Here is a 14,875-nt window from a genome sequence, read left to right as displayed (position 1 = left end):
CATTGATGGTGTAAAGCACTGACAAAATAATTTACTACTTGAGCAGTTCCAAGAACTGCATATAAGACGGTCACAGTATTCAGTTCCTCTGGAAAAGTATTCAGTATTCAGAGGGTTGGTATTCATTTCCTCTGGAAAAAGTATACCTCATAAGTAAACAAACAGAACATCAAATCATAAAATTCAAGTTACAAAAAAAAAAAATCAGGTCAGGGTAGGATCAAGCATGCTTTTGTTAGGTAACAGCAGCAAGATAATGAAAAAAAAAGCCACATACCATTAGTTCTAAGAGATAGAATTCACATTCTAGTATCTGTAAAGAAATAGAAACTGAAGTAAGCAACAATGCCTGTCTGATAGGGAAACAAAAAGAAATAGTTCATCAACATCCAAACCCATACACTTTTCTTTATATTTATTTTTTATACCTACTGTAAACTCTACAAGAAACTGTTCTCCCCAATACCTTCACTAACCTCAAAGTAAAACTACAACCCACTTAAGAAAAATAATAGAAAACATTGTTAGCTAGTCAATTGTCTCACTATGTTAAGATGAAACTTATTTCTGAGGACTGTGAGAAAGTAAGTTACCAACCTCCAAACAAATATTTCATTACAGTTATGTAATTTTACAGGTATATATGAAGGGAACTTCATCTTATCCAAGTATTTTTGTTATCAGCTCCTTTAAACCATTCCTAGATTTATCAATATAATTATACAAACTGAATGCTGCACCATCAAGAACCAGATTAGCAGTGTGATAAATGTTTTTCTATAAGGCTTTGTCTTTGAAAAAGCAGCAGAATTTTGCTCCAGGAAATGTAAATCAAGATGTAAAGTAGAGATAACAACACCTGGCTTGCCAGCCATACTGAATAGCAGTAAAATGAAGAAAGGAGAAGTTAAATTGAGATTGGAAGTTAGTAGCATCTTTTATTTCATGTTTATTCACAGTTGTTGGGAATGTATAGAAATACACTTTGCCCCTTGGGAATGACAGTAGAAACTAAAATGAAGTATAACTGGCAAAATATATATTGCAAGCCTCTTTGACACCAATTAAGACCACAATACTTTAAAACAAAAAAAACTTGGGAAATTTCTTAATTCTGAGGGGACAAAATAAAAATCCTTAATGTATGTCAGTTTTTTTTGAATGTGTGAATCTAGCAGGTAACCCAGGATATGGGACTCTGTGCAACCTGCAAAAATTTAAAACCTAGGTTTTTCCATCACGTTGTAAGTATTAATATTATATTCAGTTCCTTTAACAGCATTTGTTCCTATTAAAGGAAAGCAAACTATACAAGAAATAGTTCTCTCAAACTCCAAACAGCAATTAGCTTATCAAAGGAAAGTTCTCCCAACAATTTATCCAAAGTTTATTTAGATACCTTGACATATTGGTAAGAATAATTTTTATCTATAATTTATATTGCAAAGAATGGCTAACTTCTCCATGCACAATGAGAAAAAATGATCTCCAAAGGATAATCTGGGTAGGAGACAGCCTATATTTGCTAAAATTTAGCGCCAATATAGAGACTTGGGATATGTCTACCCAGCATAAGTCTGCACTAGGCAGACAGCTCAGATAGCTCTGTGCCTACTAGCTCCTAAACTGGAAGCAGTATAGTGGTGTTCATACAGCACTGTGTCAAGCCTTATAAACCATGCATGAAACTATACTCTTGTTTTGGAGCTAGCATACAAAAAGCTAATCCTGGTATCTCTGCATGGAACTGTCTTGCACCATGTGGACATACCCTTAAGTGCATCTTATTACAAAGCTGTACAACACATAACTACTAACTGGATAGGAGTCATAGCCCTGGGTGCTTATTTGGGACAAGAGATGCAGGCAGGATGTGGGGGGAATGGGGATGCAAAACTAGCAGCAACCATAGTACTTGCCCAGTTACTACCACTGGTAGCCCAGATGCAGTTAGTGACCTGTGCAGCACTGCCTGCCAAAGGCACATATCTGTCCAGTTACACCTTTGTGTCTACTGCAAGTCATATGAATTAAAAAGGCAAAGAGAACAGAGAAGGGAAGAAAACTTTCCCATTATTGCTAAAAGTCATATCACTAAGTTAAGATGAAGATGTTTCATCCAATATACTTACATGATTCATCCTATAAGGAAACTCCTTCGGAAAGGCATATGAAAACCTAGTTTTCACTATAAGAGAGAGATTAAAATAATGAAAGCATTAAACCAATATTCTATTTTACTAATTTCTATTAATTCATCAGCTTGCAGACCTGCAAAACTTTTTATTGGCCTTTAATGATTTATTGATATATGGTATACAAGATCTTTCCTGACTCAGGCAGAGGTCCCTTCCAGCCCTACTTCTCTATGGTTTCTAAAATATCTATAAAACACTTCTCCTTATAATACTAAGTCTGACTCTCAGTCTGATTATATAGTTCAAAGGCTAAAAGGTGAAAAAAAACATTTAATAAAGACTAAGGCCCAGGTGCTCAAAGATATTTAGGCACCCGCCTGCCTATTTTAATAAGCAAAGTATACCACTGACATGCTCCTGATACTGTACAAACCGCTTTCTTTCAGCAAAGCGGGGAGAAACAAAGTTTCCATTGTTCAGCATTCACAAAGCTGCCTAAGCACTGTGGCTGCTCCACAGCTAATATTCTGCTTGGAGCCTTAACTCCTAAGTGGGATTCTCAAGCAAAGCTGGAGAAATATTTCTGCCAGTGGGTGTTGATTCTGGGGTGTGCTTTGAGTGTGCAAATCCCACAGAAAAGCCAGCAAAGTGTTAGAGTATATGGGCACATGCATTTTTGTCCATCCTCGTCACTGGGAAACTCGATTGGGATTATGGGAGACCCAGCTTCAAATTTCTCCTTTACCTGATTCAGAGCAGGGAACAGACCCAACTGCAGATTAGTTGCTCTCCATTAAACAAAAGCAAGACACTGCAGTTCACCTACAGAAGACTGCTGTTCCAGTATGGCTCTTTAATCACCTGTCAAGTTGGGTACCACACTTTTTCAGGTGGAGAGTGAAAAGAATCCCAATTTTTGGAAAGACTACAGGAAAGTTATAAGATTTAGAAAGTGAGCCAGAGCCACTTCTCTACTGAGCAGCTCTCCAATCAGTTGCAAGGTTAGAGCGCCTTTCCAAAGGGGTTTTTAGAGGTCAATCTGAAACGCTCTCTCTCCAAGAGGAATGCAAAGAAACTGCTTGCAAATGTGAAAACAAACAAAACGGCACTTTATTATAAACTTAGCATGTTCCAATGCGTGCCTAGAACAGGCGGTGCATTAGCTGTATCCAGCTTTCCCAATGTCTGTATAGATCAGGTGCTTTAGTGGGGCTTTTTTGGCACTTTCACCTCATAGCCGATTGAATCAGCTTTAGCTAAAAGCACCAAAAAGCCCTGCTGAAGCACCTAATCTATACAGAAGCTGCTGCTTTCAGTAAAGCGTATTTTTTTTAACATCTGCAAGCAGCCTGACTTCTCAGCACTCCTCAGTTCCTTTCACTTATTTTTTCTTCTCTACAGGCCTCAAAATAAATAAACCTGTGATAATTAAGCATAATTAAGCAGCTCTGCTAATTGAAGTCTGAAAACAGACTGAAGACTGTAAGGATATAGAGAAAGAAACTGTTCTTTGTCCTCACTCTTAGAGACAGGAATATTGTTAAGAGGGATAAAGGAAGCACTACAGAGTTCTGAAGCACTACAGAAGTGATTTCTCTGTAGGAACCTGATGCTGTGGAATTTAAGAAAATAAAAAAAATAGGGAATAGGAATAGTAAGAGTCCACCATAAAGAATTAAATCTATTCCTGTATGCATAACTATTGTGTTCATAATTTCCTCACTGATTACCAGAACCAATCTGCACCCAGATAAGAATTTTATGCAAAATGGCAAACCACTATGATGCTCAATGCTTGTGGAGGTCCAGCATTGCATTTCAGTTCCTGGTAGTAGAACTGTCACAAGGTCACCATGGTGTGATATATGCAGGCTAAAAAGGCAGCCAATCACCTATCTTCTCAAGCTCTAGAAGGGATTTTAAATGCAATGACCTACATTTTGAAGAGCAGAGCAGAGTATTGAGAAATTGATGACTGTAAAACAGCTGGACCTTCTAGGTTAGACCGTGTGGGTCAGTTGCATATGTCTCTAACTTTAAGGATCTCAATAATAAGATACAACAGGTGTTTTCGACCTTTTTTACAAAATGTACCCCCAGCAACCCCCTTTTTAATAAGTGTATTCCCAGGGGGAGGAGGTGAGTAGCCGGCTGGCGAGGGGGGGAGTGGCAAGTGGCTGGACAGTGAGTGGGGGGAGGCGGGGGGGTGTCAGCAGCAGCGCAGCACCTGTGTAGCCCACAGAAGGGCTCCGCTGCTCTCAGCCTGCCCTAGGCGTGCTCCTGTGAGGCAGTGGCACTCCATCCCCACCCACCCCTGCGTACCCCCTGAGACTTTTCAAAATATCCCCTGGGGTACCTCTGAGATAGAAGGGAGAAGCATGAAATAAACAATTGTAAATTAGGAGGGAAATTCAAAATTGTTTCTTTACCTACTAATATTATTAAAACAAAGCCACCTCTTGATTCATCTATGAAAATTATTTTTCAACTGTAACAAGGTATATATAATTTTCTAATAAACAGGTGTCATTAGAAAAATAACTAGAAAATATAGAGCTTGCTAGGACTTTTTACAAAAAAAAAATGTAGTTCCACAAGGACTAATCATTGAGGCAGACATTGAAAAAAGAAAAATAAACTCTACACCTTTAATTTATTCCACAACTCTAAGTCCAGTATGAAGGTGAGGGGTTTTTTGAGAGAGAGAGATATTTGATTGATAAGTTTTCAAAAGAACTGATGGCAGTACAAACAGGAAAGACTTTCTTTCACATACACACTTAAATCTGAAGCCTTATCAAAGCAGGCTGCCCTTTTACAGAGTGAAGTAAAAAAACTCATCAAATCATGGTAGGCGTTATTTTCCTTACAAAGTGACTACCTTTCAAAGGGACTCCTTAATACAGCATAAACAATGTTTACACTTACATACAGAAGTAGCAGCAGAAATCAACCTTGTGTTTGAAACCACACCAAATTCCTGAGCAAAAAAAAACAGCAGCAAATAAGGTGCTTCAATTGAAATGTTATTTGATCACATTGTTTATCAAACTACTTGGGGTTTTTTACTAGGCAGCTTCTTCAAACTGCATCCTAATTAAATATTCTCTCTCTCTTTGTAAGCATTTTGGTGATCAAAATAAGTTGAATTGTCTATGAAAAGCTAAATAGCAGTTACAACAGCACACATTCTTTTCTCAAAATGAACATAGCTGCTACAATGGAAATAAAAAGCTCAAGGGTGGTAAATTCTGATGACCCTCATATCTACATCTAAATCACAGTATTGTTGTTCTTAATATTGTAACAACAACAACAGGGACAAAATATGGAGTAGAAATTTTTATATTTGGAAACTAGAATAAAGAAAAAATTAAATTAAACCACTAAAATATATTTTTAATTGTACACTTTTTTGTTAAGTTACATGAAATGGAAGAGTAAACTAAGCATTCTGTCAAAATCTTCAAGATCCTTCAGGGTTGAGAAGACAGGCCAATAAGTCAGACAAAGTACTAGAAGATGGTGAACAGCATCTGTCAATCTATCACTTTTCCCTTGCTTCTCTCTTATGGATTTTTTTATAGTGCTCTAGAACAGAAAACTTTGAACCTCAAAATATGAAATAAAAACAACAAAAATATCATAAGAATGTGCAACATCTCCCTCATGCATAAAATTTTACATTAGAAAACTGAAATATTTCATACCTCTACTTTGGATGCCAAAAATACACATGTAGGAGCCATTAATACTGGATCTATACTTTTTAGGGAGTATCTGAAATATTATAACAAATTATAAAATATCATTTTGTGCACAAGAAAGATTAGTCTGCCAAGACCACCACACTTTCTTCCAAAAAGCAAAATCCAAGGGTGCTTATACACATGCTCTGATACATTCTAATTAGAACACATTTGAGCAGACTGTCTGCTCCATGTTCAAATTAGAACACTCTAGTATCACTGCAGCTCCCATGGGCTTAAAAATGGCTGCTGGGGCATTTTAACTAAAGCTCATTGAATGAATTTTAGTTCAAGTGTCCTGCAGCCTCTTTTAAATGTGTGGGGGCTTAATACACATGATGCTGCAGCTCTCCAAGAACCATTCTAATTAAAATGCCACCCCACCGCACCTGAGTACATGTATAGGCACCCTACATTAACATTATTAACATAAAATTAACATAAAAGCTTTACACCATTCAGAAGCAATAGTTGCATTTCAAAAAGTCTATGAAAATCTGCCTAACAAATGCTTCACTCTCATACCATCATAGTAAATAGTCCTACCTGGCATAGAATCTCTTGAAGTAGACAGTGGCAGTGGCAATAACTTGTTGTCTTAATTTAAGATGTTCACCTAAAGCCTGGATAACTTAAAAAAATGAACAAAAACTTGAGTTCAATCTTTAATATGATGACACCACATACTGAGGCTCTCAAAGTATGGTCTACAGGAGAAACTGTATTTTGGGGGTTCTGAAGAGTAGGCAGATGTCTCTCCTTTCAGTTCAAATGTGTTACTTCCCCAACCAAAGATGATATGTTCCTATGAGGCCATGGTGACTGAGGGGCTAGCACTGCATACTAGACTTGGGGGCCAGGTGACCTGAACTTTTAAAGATTAGGATAACAATTCACTTCATTACTTCCCTAGGCAGTTAACAACACAGCACTCAGAGGGGCAAAGTTTGGGCGTCTCACTTTTCAGTCTAAAATTCAAACATTTTAAATAGAAAAATAGGACTCAAAGGCATTGCAAAGCAGATACTCTCTCCAAATGCCTAAAGCTGCCAGCACATATTACACTGTATTTGGCAGTGGCAGCAGGTGCTAAAGAACTGACATATTTAGTCTAGAGGAAGGGGGTGGGAGACCAGAGGAAGTAGTCAGCTGCATCACAAGCATTCTTTGCCAGCTGGCCAAGAAACAACCCTGGTGTCAGCTGTGCAGGTAGGTCTTGTTTGGCCTCCCAGGCAAAGGAAAGTTGCCAAGCACATTAGATGCATCAGTCTGGGATACAGAGCAGGGATGGGATTAGAGAATTATGGAGTGAAACATAAGGTTTTGCTGCTCACTAGTTTTCCTGCACTCCCCTTCTGTTATTCAGCTGAGCATGGTACTTCTGTATCAGCATTCTACATTTTACAGACAGGTATTAAGGTAAATATTTAAAAATGTAAATTAATTTATATATCAAACACTGGCACTAGATCAGGACAGCAGCAGTTTAAGGCATTGGTTAAAGTGCATAACATTTCTTAGCACTGTCAATATCCCAGAGGCAACAGAAACACTTCTTGCTCCTCAACTCAAGGACACAAACACCTCGTTTGAAGCACACAGATTTTGAGAGCATGGGTAACTGGTGACAGGGTCAGCCAGAGAGAAGCCTCTCTCAATAGCTCAGATCCATGACCATCCATCCGGCTCACCCCCTCCAAGATGGCAGTAATGCAGTTGAGCCTAGGCTGTTAATGACAACAAAGGTCATGGCTAAGCAATGCCACCAGGGAAGAGGCCAAACTTCAGTATGGAACATTTCTGTAAATATCTTGGCACCCACATGCTCTCCAGTGAATCTTGTGATGTTTTTACCACTACAAAATTGTCCATCCTGAACTGACCACAAAGCTAGGAAGTCGTCCTCCTCTTACAGTGCTGGAAAATCCACTTAGCAAACCACACAAAATAATCTAAATCTGTCTCTCCTGCAGGATTATTTTGCACAAAGAAATGGTTAAGCCATCTGTGTTGTCAAAGAGAAAAATTGGGCAAGATTTAGTGGGGGACAGGGGCAGGGAGTATGTTATTTTCTCAGTGTCTAGAGCAGTGGCTCCCAACCTGCAGACTGGGATGGGGCACGTGGAGCCCACTGGCTCCCTCCTGGGGCTGTCCCACCCCCCAGCTTTAACCCTGCATACCACTGTTGGTGGCAGAAGCCGCTTGCCTGGGCAGACAGACAGGGGTCCGAGCAGGCGGCTTGTGCTGTGAGTTGGCAGCCAACCCTTCACAGCCCAGTACCAGGCCACAGCCCAGTGGTTGGGAACCTCTGGTCTAGAGAGACCTAATGAAACTGAAGCTTATACATGCTGGGAAAAGGGAGGATGGAAATTCTAATAGTTAGCACAAAAACTGAAGTTTTCAATTAAATAATGTAATAACTCTATTAGATCAATTCACCCTACAGTTTTTGAGACATTCAAAATATTTTTTTTTTAAATAAAGAATGTTGTGTTTTAATCCTAAATATTCTTCTGAACAAGATGTAATGCTGTTTTACATCTTTTCTGCTATTGCATGAAAACCAGAAAAGGAAACTGATTAGCTTACTCTCTGGTCCAAGGGGACTGTAAACCATCACAATCTTACAGATGGCAGTCCATGAATTTCCAACTCTGGAAGATGTCACGGGCCTGATACACATTTTATTTTAAAGCTGACATTTTGACAGCAGAAACGACTGTTACTCATTTAATTAGTTTCATAGTTGCTAGGGTCGGAAGGGACCTGAGTTAGGGATCTATGTCAAAAGTGAAACTGACAAATCTGCTGTTTTCTTTATCCAACAGGAGTGGAAAGCTAAAAGGCAAAAACATTTTAGATTCTTAAAGTATTTCAGTTTTAATAACCTAAACTAATATTAGTATCATAACTAAGGAAGTGTGGTTTTTTTTTAATGGATTTAACCTATTGTTTCCCTTTTAGGTCTTGTTGCATTATGAAATATCTTGTTTATCCTTTTTTTCTTTTCTTTTCTTTTCCTTTACTTTATCCTCAAGAAACTTTAAGCTCATTAATAAATTAGATAAATAACAATCCTCAATCAGGTTTCTGGTACTCCATAAAAGAGAAACTCTCCAAATGATCTGTCATCTTATCTTGCAGAGCACTTTGATCTTGATAAGTATAAATAAAAACAGATGAATTAAAAGAGGGGAAAAAAAACAGAAATGGGAGATAAATTAAACATTTTACAGATGTAAAAAAAACCCAAAAAAACAACACCCAAAAACCGCATTTTACTTTAACACGCCTCCACAGAGCTCAATGCATGCCCAGAAGAGGCATCACATTAGTTGGACCTGGCTCGCCCAACATCTGTATAGATCAGAAGCTTCAGTGGGATTTTTTTGGTGCTTTTATCTAATTGCTGATTGAACAGTTTTAGATAAAATGCCAAAAAGCCCCACTGAAGCACCCTGTCTATACAGATGTTGGGGAGTAAGGTCAAACTAATGTGCTACCTCTTTTGGTAAACCATGGGGTTTTTTTTTCATGTCTGTCAGCAGCCTAAAACACCAGCAGTGACATGGATTATTTTCAGCAGCCAATAAAGCAGGGGTGGGCAAAATGGCTGATCTGCCTGGCAGCCAGACTCCATTTCCCAGCAGCCCCTGCCTTCATGACTTGGGCCAGTCTCCATGGAGACCTCAGCCACACCTGTGTGGAAAGCTCAGGCTGGGGTTGCCATGAAGGTGGGCAGCATATGCAGCAGAGCAGTGCAGGGGGCTGCTCTGGAGCTGCTGGGAACCTGCGATGAGGGCAATTTGCTCCAGAGCTAGGATAGAGCCATGATCTGTATGCTGCATGCTCTGGGCAGGGGCATGCAAGCAGGTGATTGTGGCTCTGCCCCAGCTCCTTGCAGCTATGACAGCCTGGTCTGGAGCCAGGATAGAGCTGTGATCCCCTGCCTGGCACATCCAGGCTACACATCACAGCTCTGCCCTGGCTCCGGAACAAGCTACCCCCATCACAAGTTTCCAGTGGCTTCAGAGCAGCCCCCTGCGCTGCTCTATCATGCGCACTGCCAGCAGGACTCAGGCTGGTCTCCATGGCAACCCCAGGCTGCACTTTCCACACAGGTGCGATGGGGGTCTCCATGGAAACTGGCCCAAGCCATGAGGGCAGGAACAGCTGGGAAATAAGAGTCCATAGCCAACTGGATCTGGCCACTGGCTGGAGTTTGCCCATCCCTGCAATAAAGACACTTAACTTTTCTGTTCGATTCTCTGCCTCGATGCCTTAGAAAATGAATGTTACCTACTTTACTAGACTGATAAAAGGAAGGAAAACTTAACAAGATCTCTCATAACATCCTTGAGAAATATACCTGCATCTAATTCATACATCTTTCAAATGCTTATATTAATATAGCTTTTTAAACATGTTAAGAGAATATATACATAAAAATAGGAGAAACTGAAGCTCTAGGTAAATGAACCATGAATTCAGATACACAGATATGACCCAAATTAGACAGCTAATCAAATATAAAACCATTTTACCATTAGTAAAAAATATTTGAAGTTTCCAATATTCTTCTTCTGCTAGAAATTTCAAGTCCTTCTGGCGTTCTTTCAACAGATCTTGTTTATCCAAAATCCATTGTAAACTACGAGGGAAAAAAACAATTCACAAATATTATACAGTGACTTGTGAACAAATAAAGTACAGTTTGTATCTGGGGATGAAACAGGCTGATGTGTATCCCTTTAATTGAGCCTTGTAATGCTAGATACATTCTTACGAAATGAATGCTCATTAGGGTTATCAAAATCAGGCCCTTTGAGGAAAAATAATCACCAGAAATAAGAGGCCTTCTCAATGCTAAAAATGTAACATGCATTAGTTATTAGTTGAAAATAAAGTCTGAGAGATATACTACATACAGATTTTATTTTAGATGCCACACATTTAAATTCAATATACTCAGTGCTAACAATACTTGGACACAGCTCATTCTATGCCATCTTTTCTTTAAGGGAAATATAGTTGCTGTGACTTTCTTTGCAGGAAAAGCTTTTAAATCTCCTTCTCCCCCTCTGTGGTGTAGATAAGGGATGTCAAATCTCTCTTGGATTTTATGGCTCAGTCTGGCCTCTAGCAAGGCTTCTAGCATTTTCATCAGCTCCGGGAACCACAGGGATTAATACAACCATCATCGAAATGCGTTCCTGGTCATACTCTGAAATACCTGCCAGAATTCAGTGGTAGCCCCCTGTCTCTCCTTGCCCTACCCCAAATTCCCAATCCCTCCTGAAGCCCCATGGGCCAGATGACCTGTTTCTGTAGCTTGTATCTTTGCCACCTCGCACCTCGGTGCAGATTATTAGATACTACGTAAAGACCAACACAAACATTCCCCAAGTATGTGACTTTCCTTCAACAGCCTCAACAACGCAATGGCTTTTTAAAAAGCAAAAACCGCAAGACAAGTTTTCAAAAGCTGGCTTTGCACCCACTGAGCAGCTGTGTTTTATAGATTCATAGATTGTTAGGGGCTAGAAGGGACCTTGGAAGATCATCAGGTCCAGCCCCCCTGCACTAAGCAGGAAAGACGGGGGTCAGGTGACGCCAGCAACGTTACCATCCAGTCTCCTCTTGAAGATTTCCAGGGTAGACAATTGTGAAATAAGCTCCCTCCAGAGGTGGTGCAGTCTGAACACCCTAACTGTGAAATAGTTTTTCCTAATGTTGAGCCAGAAATGGTCTTCTAAGAGTCTGTGGCCATTACTCTTGGTTTTCCGCAAGGGTGCTCTGGTGAACAGTTTTTCACTTGATGTGCTCCCCTGATGTAGCAGAAAGCTGCTATCAAATCCCCTCCCAGCCTTCTCTTCTTTAAGCTGAAAAATCCCAGGTCCCTCAGCCTTTCCTTGTATGGCTTGCTGTGTAAAACTCTGATCATATGGGTGGCTCTTCTTTGGACTCAGGCTTGTCCATGTCCTTGTTAAAGGGTGGTGCCCAGAACTGGATGCAGTACTCCAGCTGCGGTCTCACCAATGCTGAATAAGCAGAAGAATCACTTCCTCGGCTTTGCTTGAGATGCACTGATTGATGCATGCCAGAGTATTATTTCCCCTGCTGGCTACAGCGTCACACTGCCGGCTCATGTTCATACTGTGGACTGTTACTAGCCCTAGGTCCCTGTTATTTTTTTTCCCTTAGCGTTACTACTTGAATTCAGACCTTTGAGTTAAGTTTTGTACGTTAGACTTTGGTAAGCATGCCAGACAGCCCCCAGGGAGGAGGAAGAGATGGTTGCGACTGACTTGGAGAGCTGCTACAGTCACAGATCCTGCATGTGTATTCGTTGCATGTGGGGGGAAGAGGGGAGCAGTTCATCTGTGTGTTATGCACCCTCCTGAAACCAATCAGCTGCTGGTGCACCTTCCAGTTTCCCCAACACGGGATTTCTTTTCTGGCCCGCAGTCAGTTTTCTCCTCCCAGCCCAGGCAGCAAGAAAGAGGAAAATGAAAGGGCTTCCAAAAGAGCAAGTAGGCAGAGGAAACCAACTGGCTGTTTCAAACCCATAGGGACCCAACATGTGAAACATGCTCAGGCTTAAGAGTCATCACAGAGAAGTGGACCTGCAGAGGTCATGGAGCCAGGGTCATCCCTGCCCAAACCACCCCATTAGGAACAGGAACAGCTCCCCTGGGGTCACTCCCATGGGCAGCACCCACAACCAGGGGCTACAGAAAAGCTGTTTTCTCCACCTTCCAGGACCAGGGTGTATGCGGGGACTCAAAGTCCGACTCCCTGGCACTTACAACAGGGACCAGCAAGGTGGGGGGGGGCCGGGAATCTTCCTATGCACCCCCATGACACTCACACGCACGTGCGTTTAGAATAACTCCCCCCGCCCCCCGGGACGTTCCCCCAACGGCCGCCCCGCCTCCACCCTGACAGCCCGGAGCCGCGTGCGCCCCACGAGGGGGAGGGTCCCCACTCACTAGTGCGAGCTCTGCCAGAAGTTCCCCGCCATGGAGCGGGCTCGGGGGAGGCGGCTCTGCCCCCCCGGCTGACCAGCCCCGCCACCCCGCGCTGCCCCCCCCGGCCGGAGCAGCTTCGCGAGCGGCAGCGGCGGCGGCGGCAGGAGGAAGGAGGCGACCGCCGGGGTCCCCCGCCCTTACTCCGCCGGCCGGCAACGCGCGCAGGGACAACGGTTCCGCCGCCAGCGCTCGGGTTCCGCCGCGCGGGGGACGGGGAACCGTGAGCGGGTGCACCGCGCTCGGCCCCGCCCCCTCCTCCTGGCTCGGGGGGGGGTTGCGATTTAGTCTGGGATCAGGGCTGGGACTGGGGAATTGGCGAGACTGGGACAGCGACGCTGGGATTTATGCTGGAATTGGGATTGAAACGGGGGAGGGATCGGGATGCAGGCTGGGATTGGGACTGGAAATTTGGGATTGCGTCTGGGGGACTAGAAATGGGAGATTTGGATTGGGATTAAAACTAGGGGATTGGGAGTCAGCCTGTGTTTGCAACTGGGATTGAGACTGGGAGGCTGGGATTGGGTCTGGGGAACTAGAAATGGCAGACTAGGATTGGGATTGAAACGGGGATTGGGAATCAGGCTGGTATTGAGACTGGGGTTGGGTCTTTGATTGGGACTGGGAGATTGGGAGTCAGGATGGGATTGGAACTGGGAGACTGGACTTGGGTCTGGGGGTCTAGAAATGGGAGCCTAGGACTGGGGGACTGGGATTCGTACCAGGTCTGAGTCAGAGTGGGCTGTTGACCCATCCCAGGGGATCTGGGCAGTGATGCCCCAGGGAGTTTTCTCCGGGTACATCTGGCCATCATCACATTTACACATCAGCACTGCTGCCAGGCCAGGTAGGGCCCCTGTAGCCCTGACATAAAGTTGCTTGTTGCTGGCCCTACTGCCGGGCAGAAGCCCAAGTAACAATCTGTACCAGTGGGGGTGAAAGTGATGTTAGTGCATAAGAGCTAATACAAGACCTGTTGGAAACCTGTGCCGTGTGTGCTGCTATGAATGTTCAGTGTGTTGTAGCAGTGTAAATCAGGGGTGTTGGACCCACAGAGCTGGATCTGGTTCACAGCCTTGATGGGATCAAGAGCCTTGATCTTCCCCTGACAACAGCCATGGGCCTGGGCCAGACTATGACACGGGAGTCCCAGCAGCAGCAGAGCGTCTTGTTCCCAAAGTGAGAGTCACGTGCCTATGATGCGGGGCTTCTTCCCATGGTGCTGTTTGGGTTCCAGTGCTGCAGCTCTCACTGGCTTAACCAGTTGCCTGGGTGAGAGCAGCAAAACTGGAGCCTCAGCAGCACAGTGGGAAGTCCAGCAATGTAGTTTGTTCCTGTGGTGGCAGCTAAGCTCTCGGGATGTCAGGCCACTTCTCCGCAGATCCCAGATGAGCTGGAGCAGGCACCAAGTGTGCTGGATCTGGCGTGGAGATGGATGGGCATGATCCAGTCTGTAGGGTGAGCCCTGTACCGTTCATCCAGCTCATGAAGCCAGGTGAGTTTGACACTCCCTGGAATAAGCAGTTAAATTTTGGGCAGAAAGCAGCTGGCACTCTTGCTTTCTCACTCCATCCTTTCCTGCCAACCAGTTATACTGCAGAGCCTCTCAGTGCCTGATCAACCCTCAGAGGAGTTGAATTCTACCATAAAGGTAACAGGTACTCTACACAGTTGTGATCTTTTCTCTCTCTAAATCTGGTCGCTAGGATATCTGGTCGTCACACCAGATGACAAAGCTAACCTATTTAACGACTTCTTTGCCTCCGTTTTCCTGAGCAGGGACCAGATCATCCCCCACACCAGACCCCCCCCAGGCCCCAGGGGAGGCGCACCCAGGCCAAGGGTCAGGGAGGATCTAGTCAGGGAACTTCTGGAGGGACTGGATGTATTTAAATCAGCTGGTCCAGACGATCTGTTCCCCAGGGTGCTGAGGGAATTAGCTGAAGTCATTGCAGGACCC

At 43.1% G+C, this 14,875-nt stretch overlaps 1 protein-coding gene across 1 annotated transcript in view; it reads right to left on the bottom strand.

Moving 5' to 3' along the window:
* Positions 1-12,982, bottom strand: part of CCNC (cyclin C) — a 22,828-nt gene extending 9,846 nt beyond the window's left edge. The window contains exons 1-7 of the mRNA XM_019520169.1: positions 12,880-12,982; positions 10,432-10,538; positions 6,434-6,518; positions 5,849-5,918; positions 5,067-5,118; positions 2,133-2,188; positions 278-313 (exon numbers count right to left, since the gene is read on the bottom strand). Of these exons, the coding sequence (XP_019375714.1) occupies positions 278-313; positions 2,133-2,188; positions 5,067-5,118; positions 5,849-5,918; positions 6,434-6,518; positions 10,432-10,538; positions 12,880-12,911 (438 nt within the window). The 5' untranslated portion in view covers positions 12,912-12,982. The remainder of the gene's footprint in view (positions 1-277; positions 314-2,132; positions 2,189-5,066; positions 5,119-5,848; positions 5,919-6,433; positions 6,519-10,431; positions 10,539-12,879) is intronic.
* Positions 12,983-14,875: the final 1,893 nt, after the last annotated feature.

The sequence above is a fragment of the Gavialis gangeticus genome, unplaced genomic scaffold (genome assembly GCF_001723915.1).
Source record: "Gavialis gangeticus isolate Ggan-Ray unplaced genomic scaffold, GavGan_comp1, whole genome shotgun sequence".
Taxonomy (NCBI): Eukaryota; Metazoa; Chordata; order Crocodylia; family Gavialidae; genus Gavialis; species Gavialis gangeticus.
This window is presented reverse-complemented; position numbering and strand designations above follow the sequence as displayed.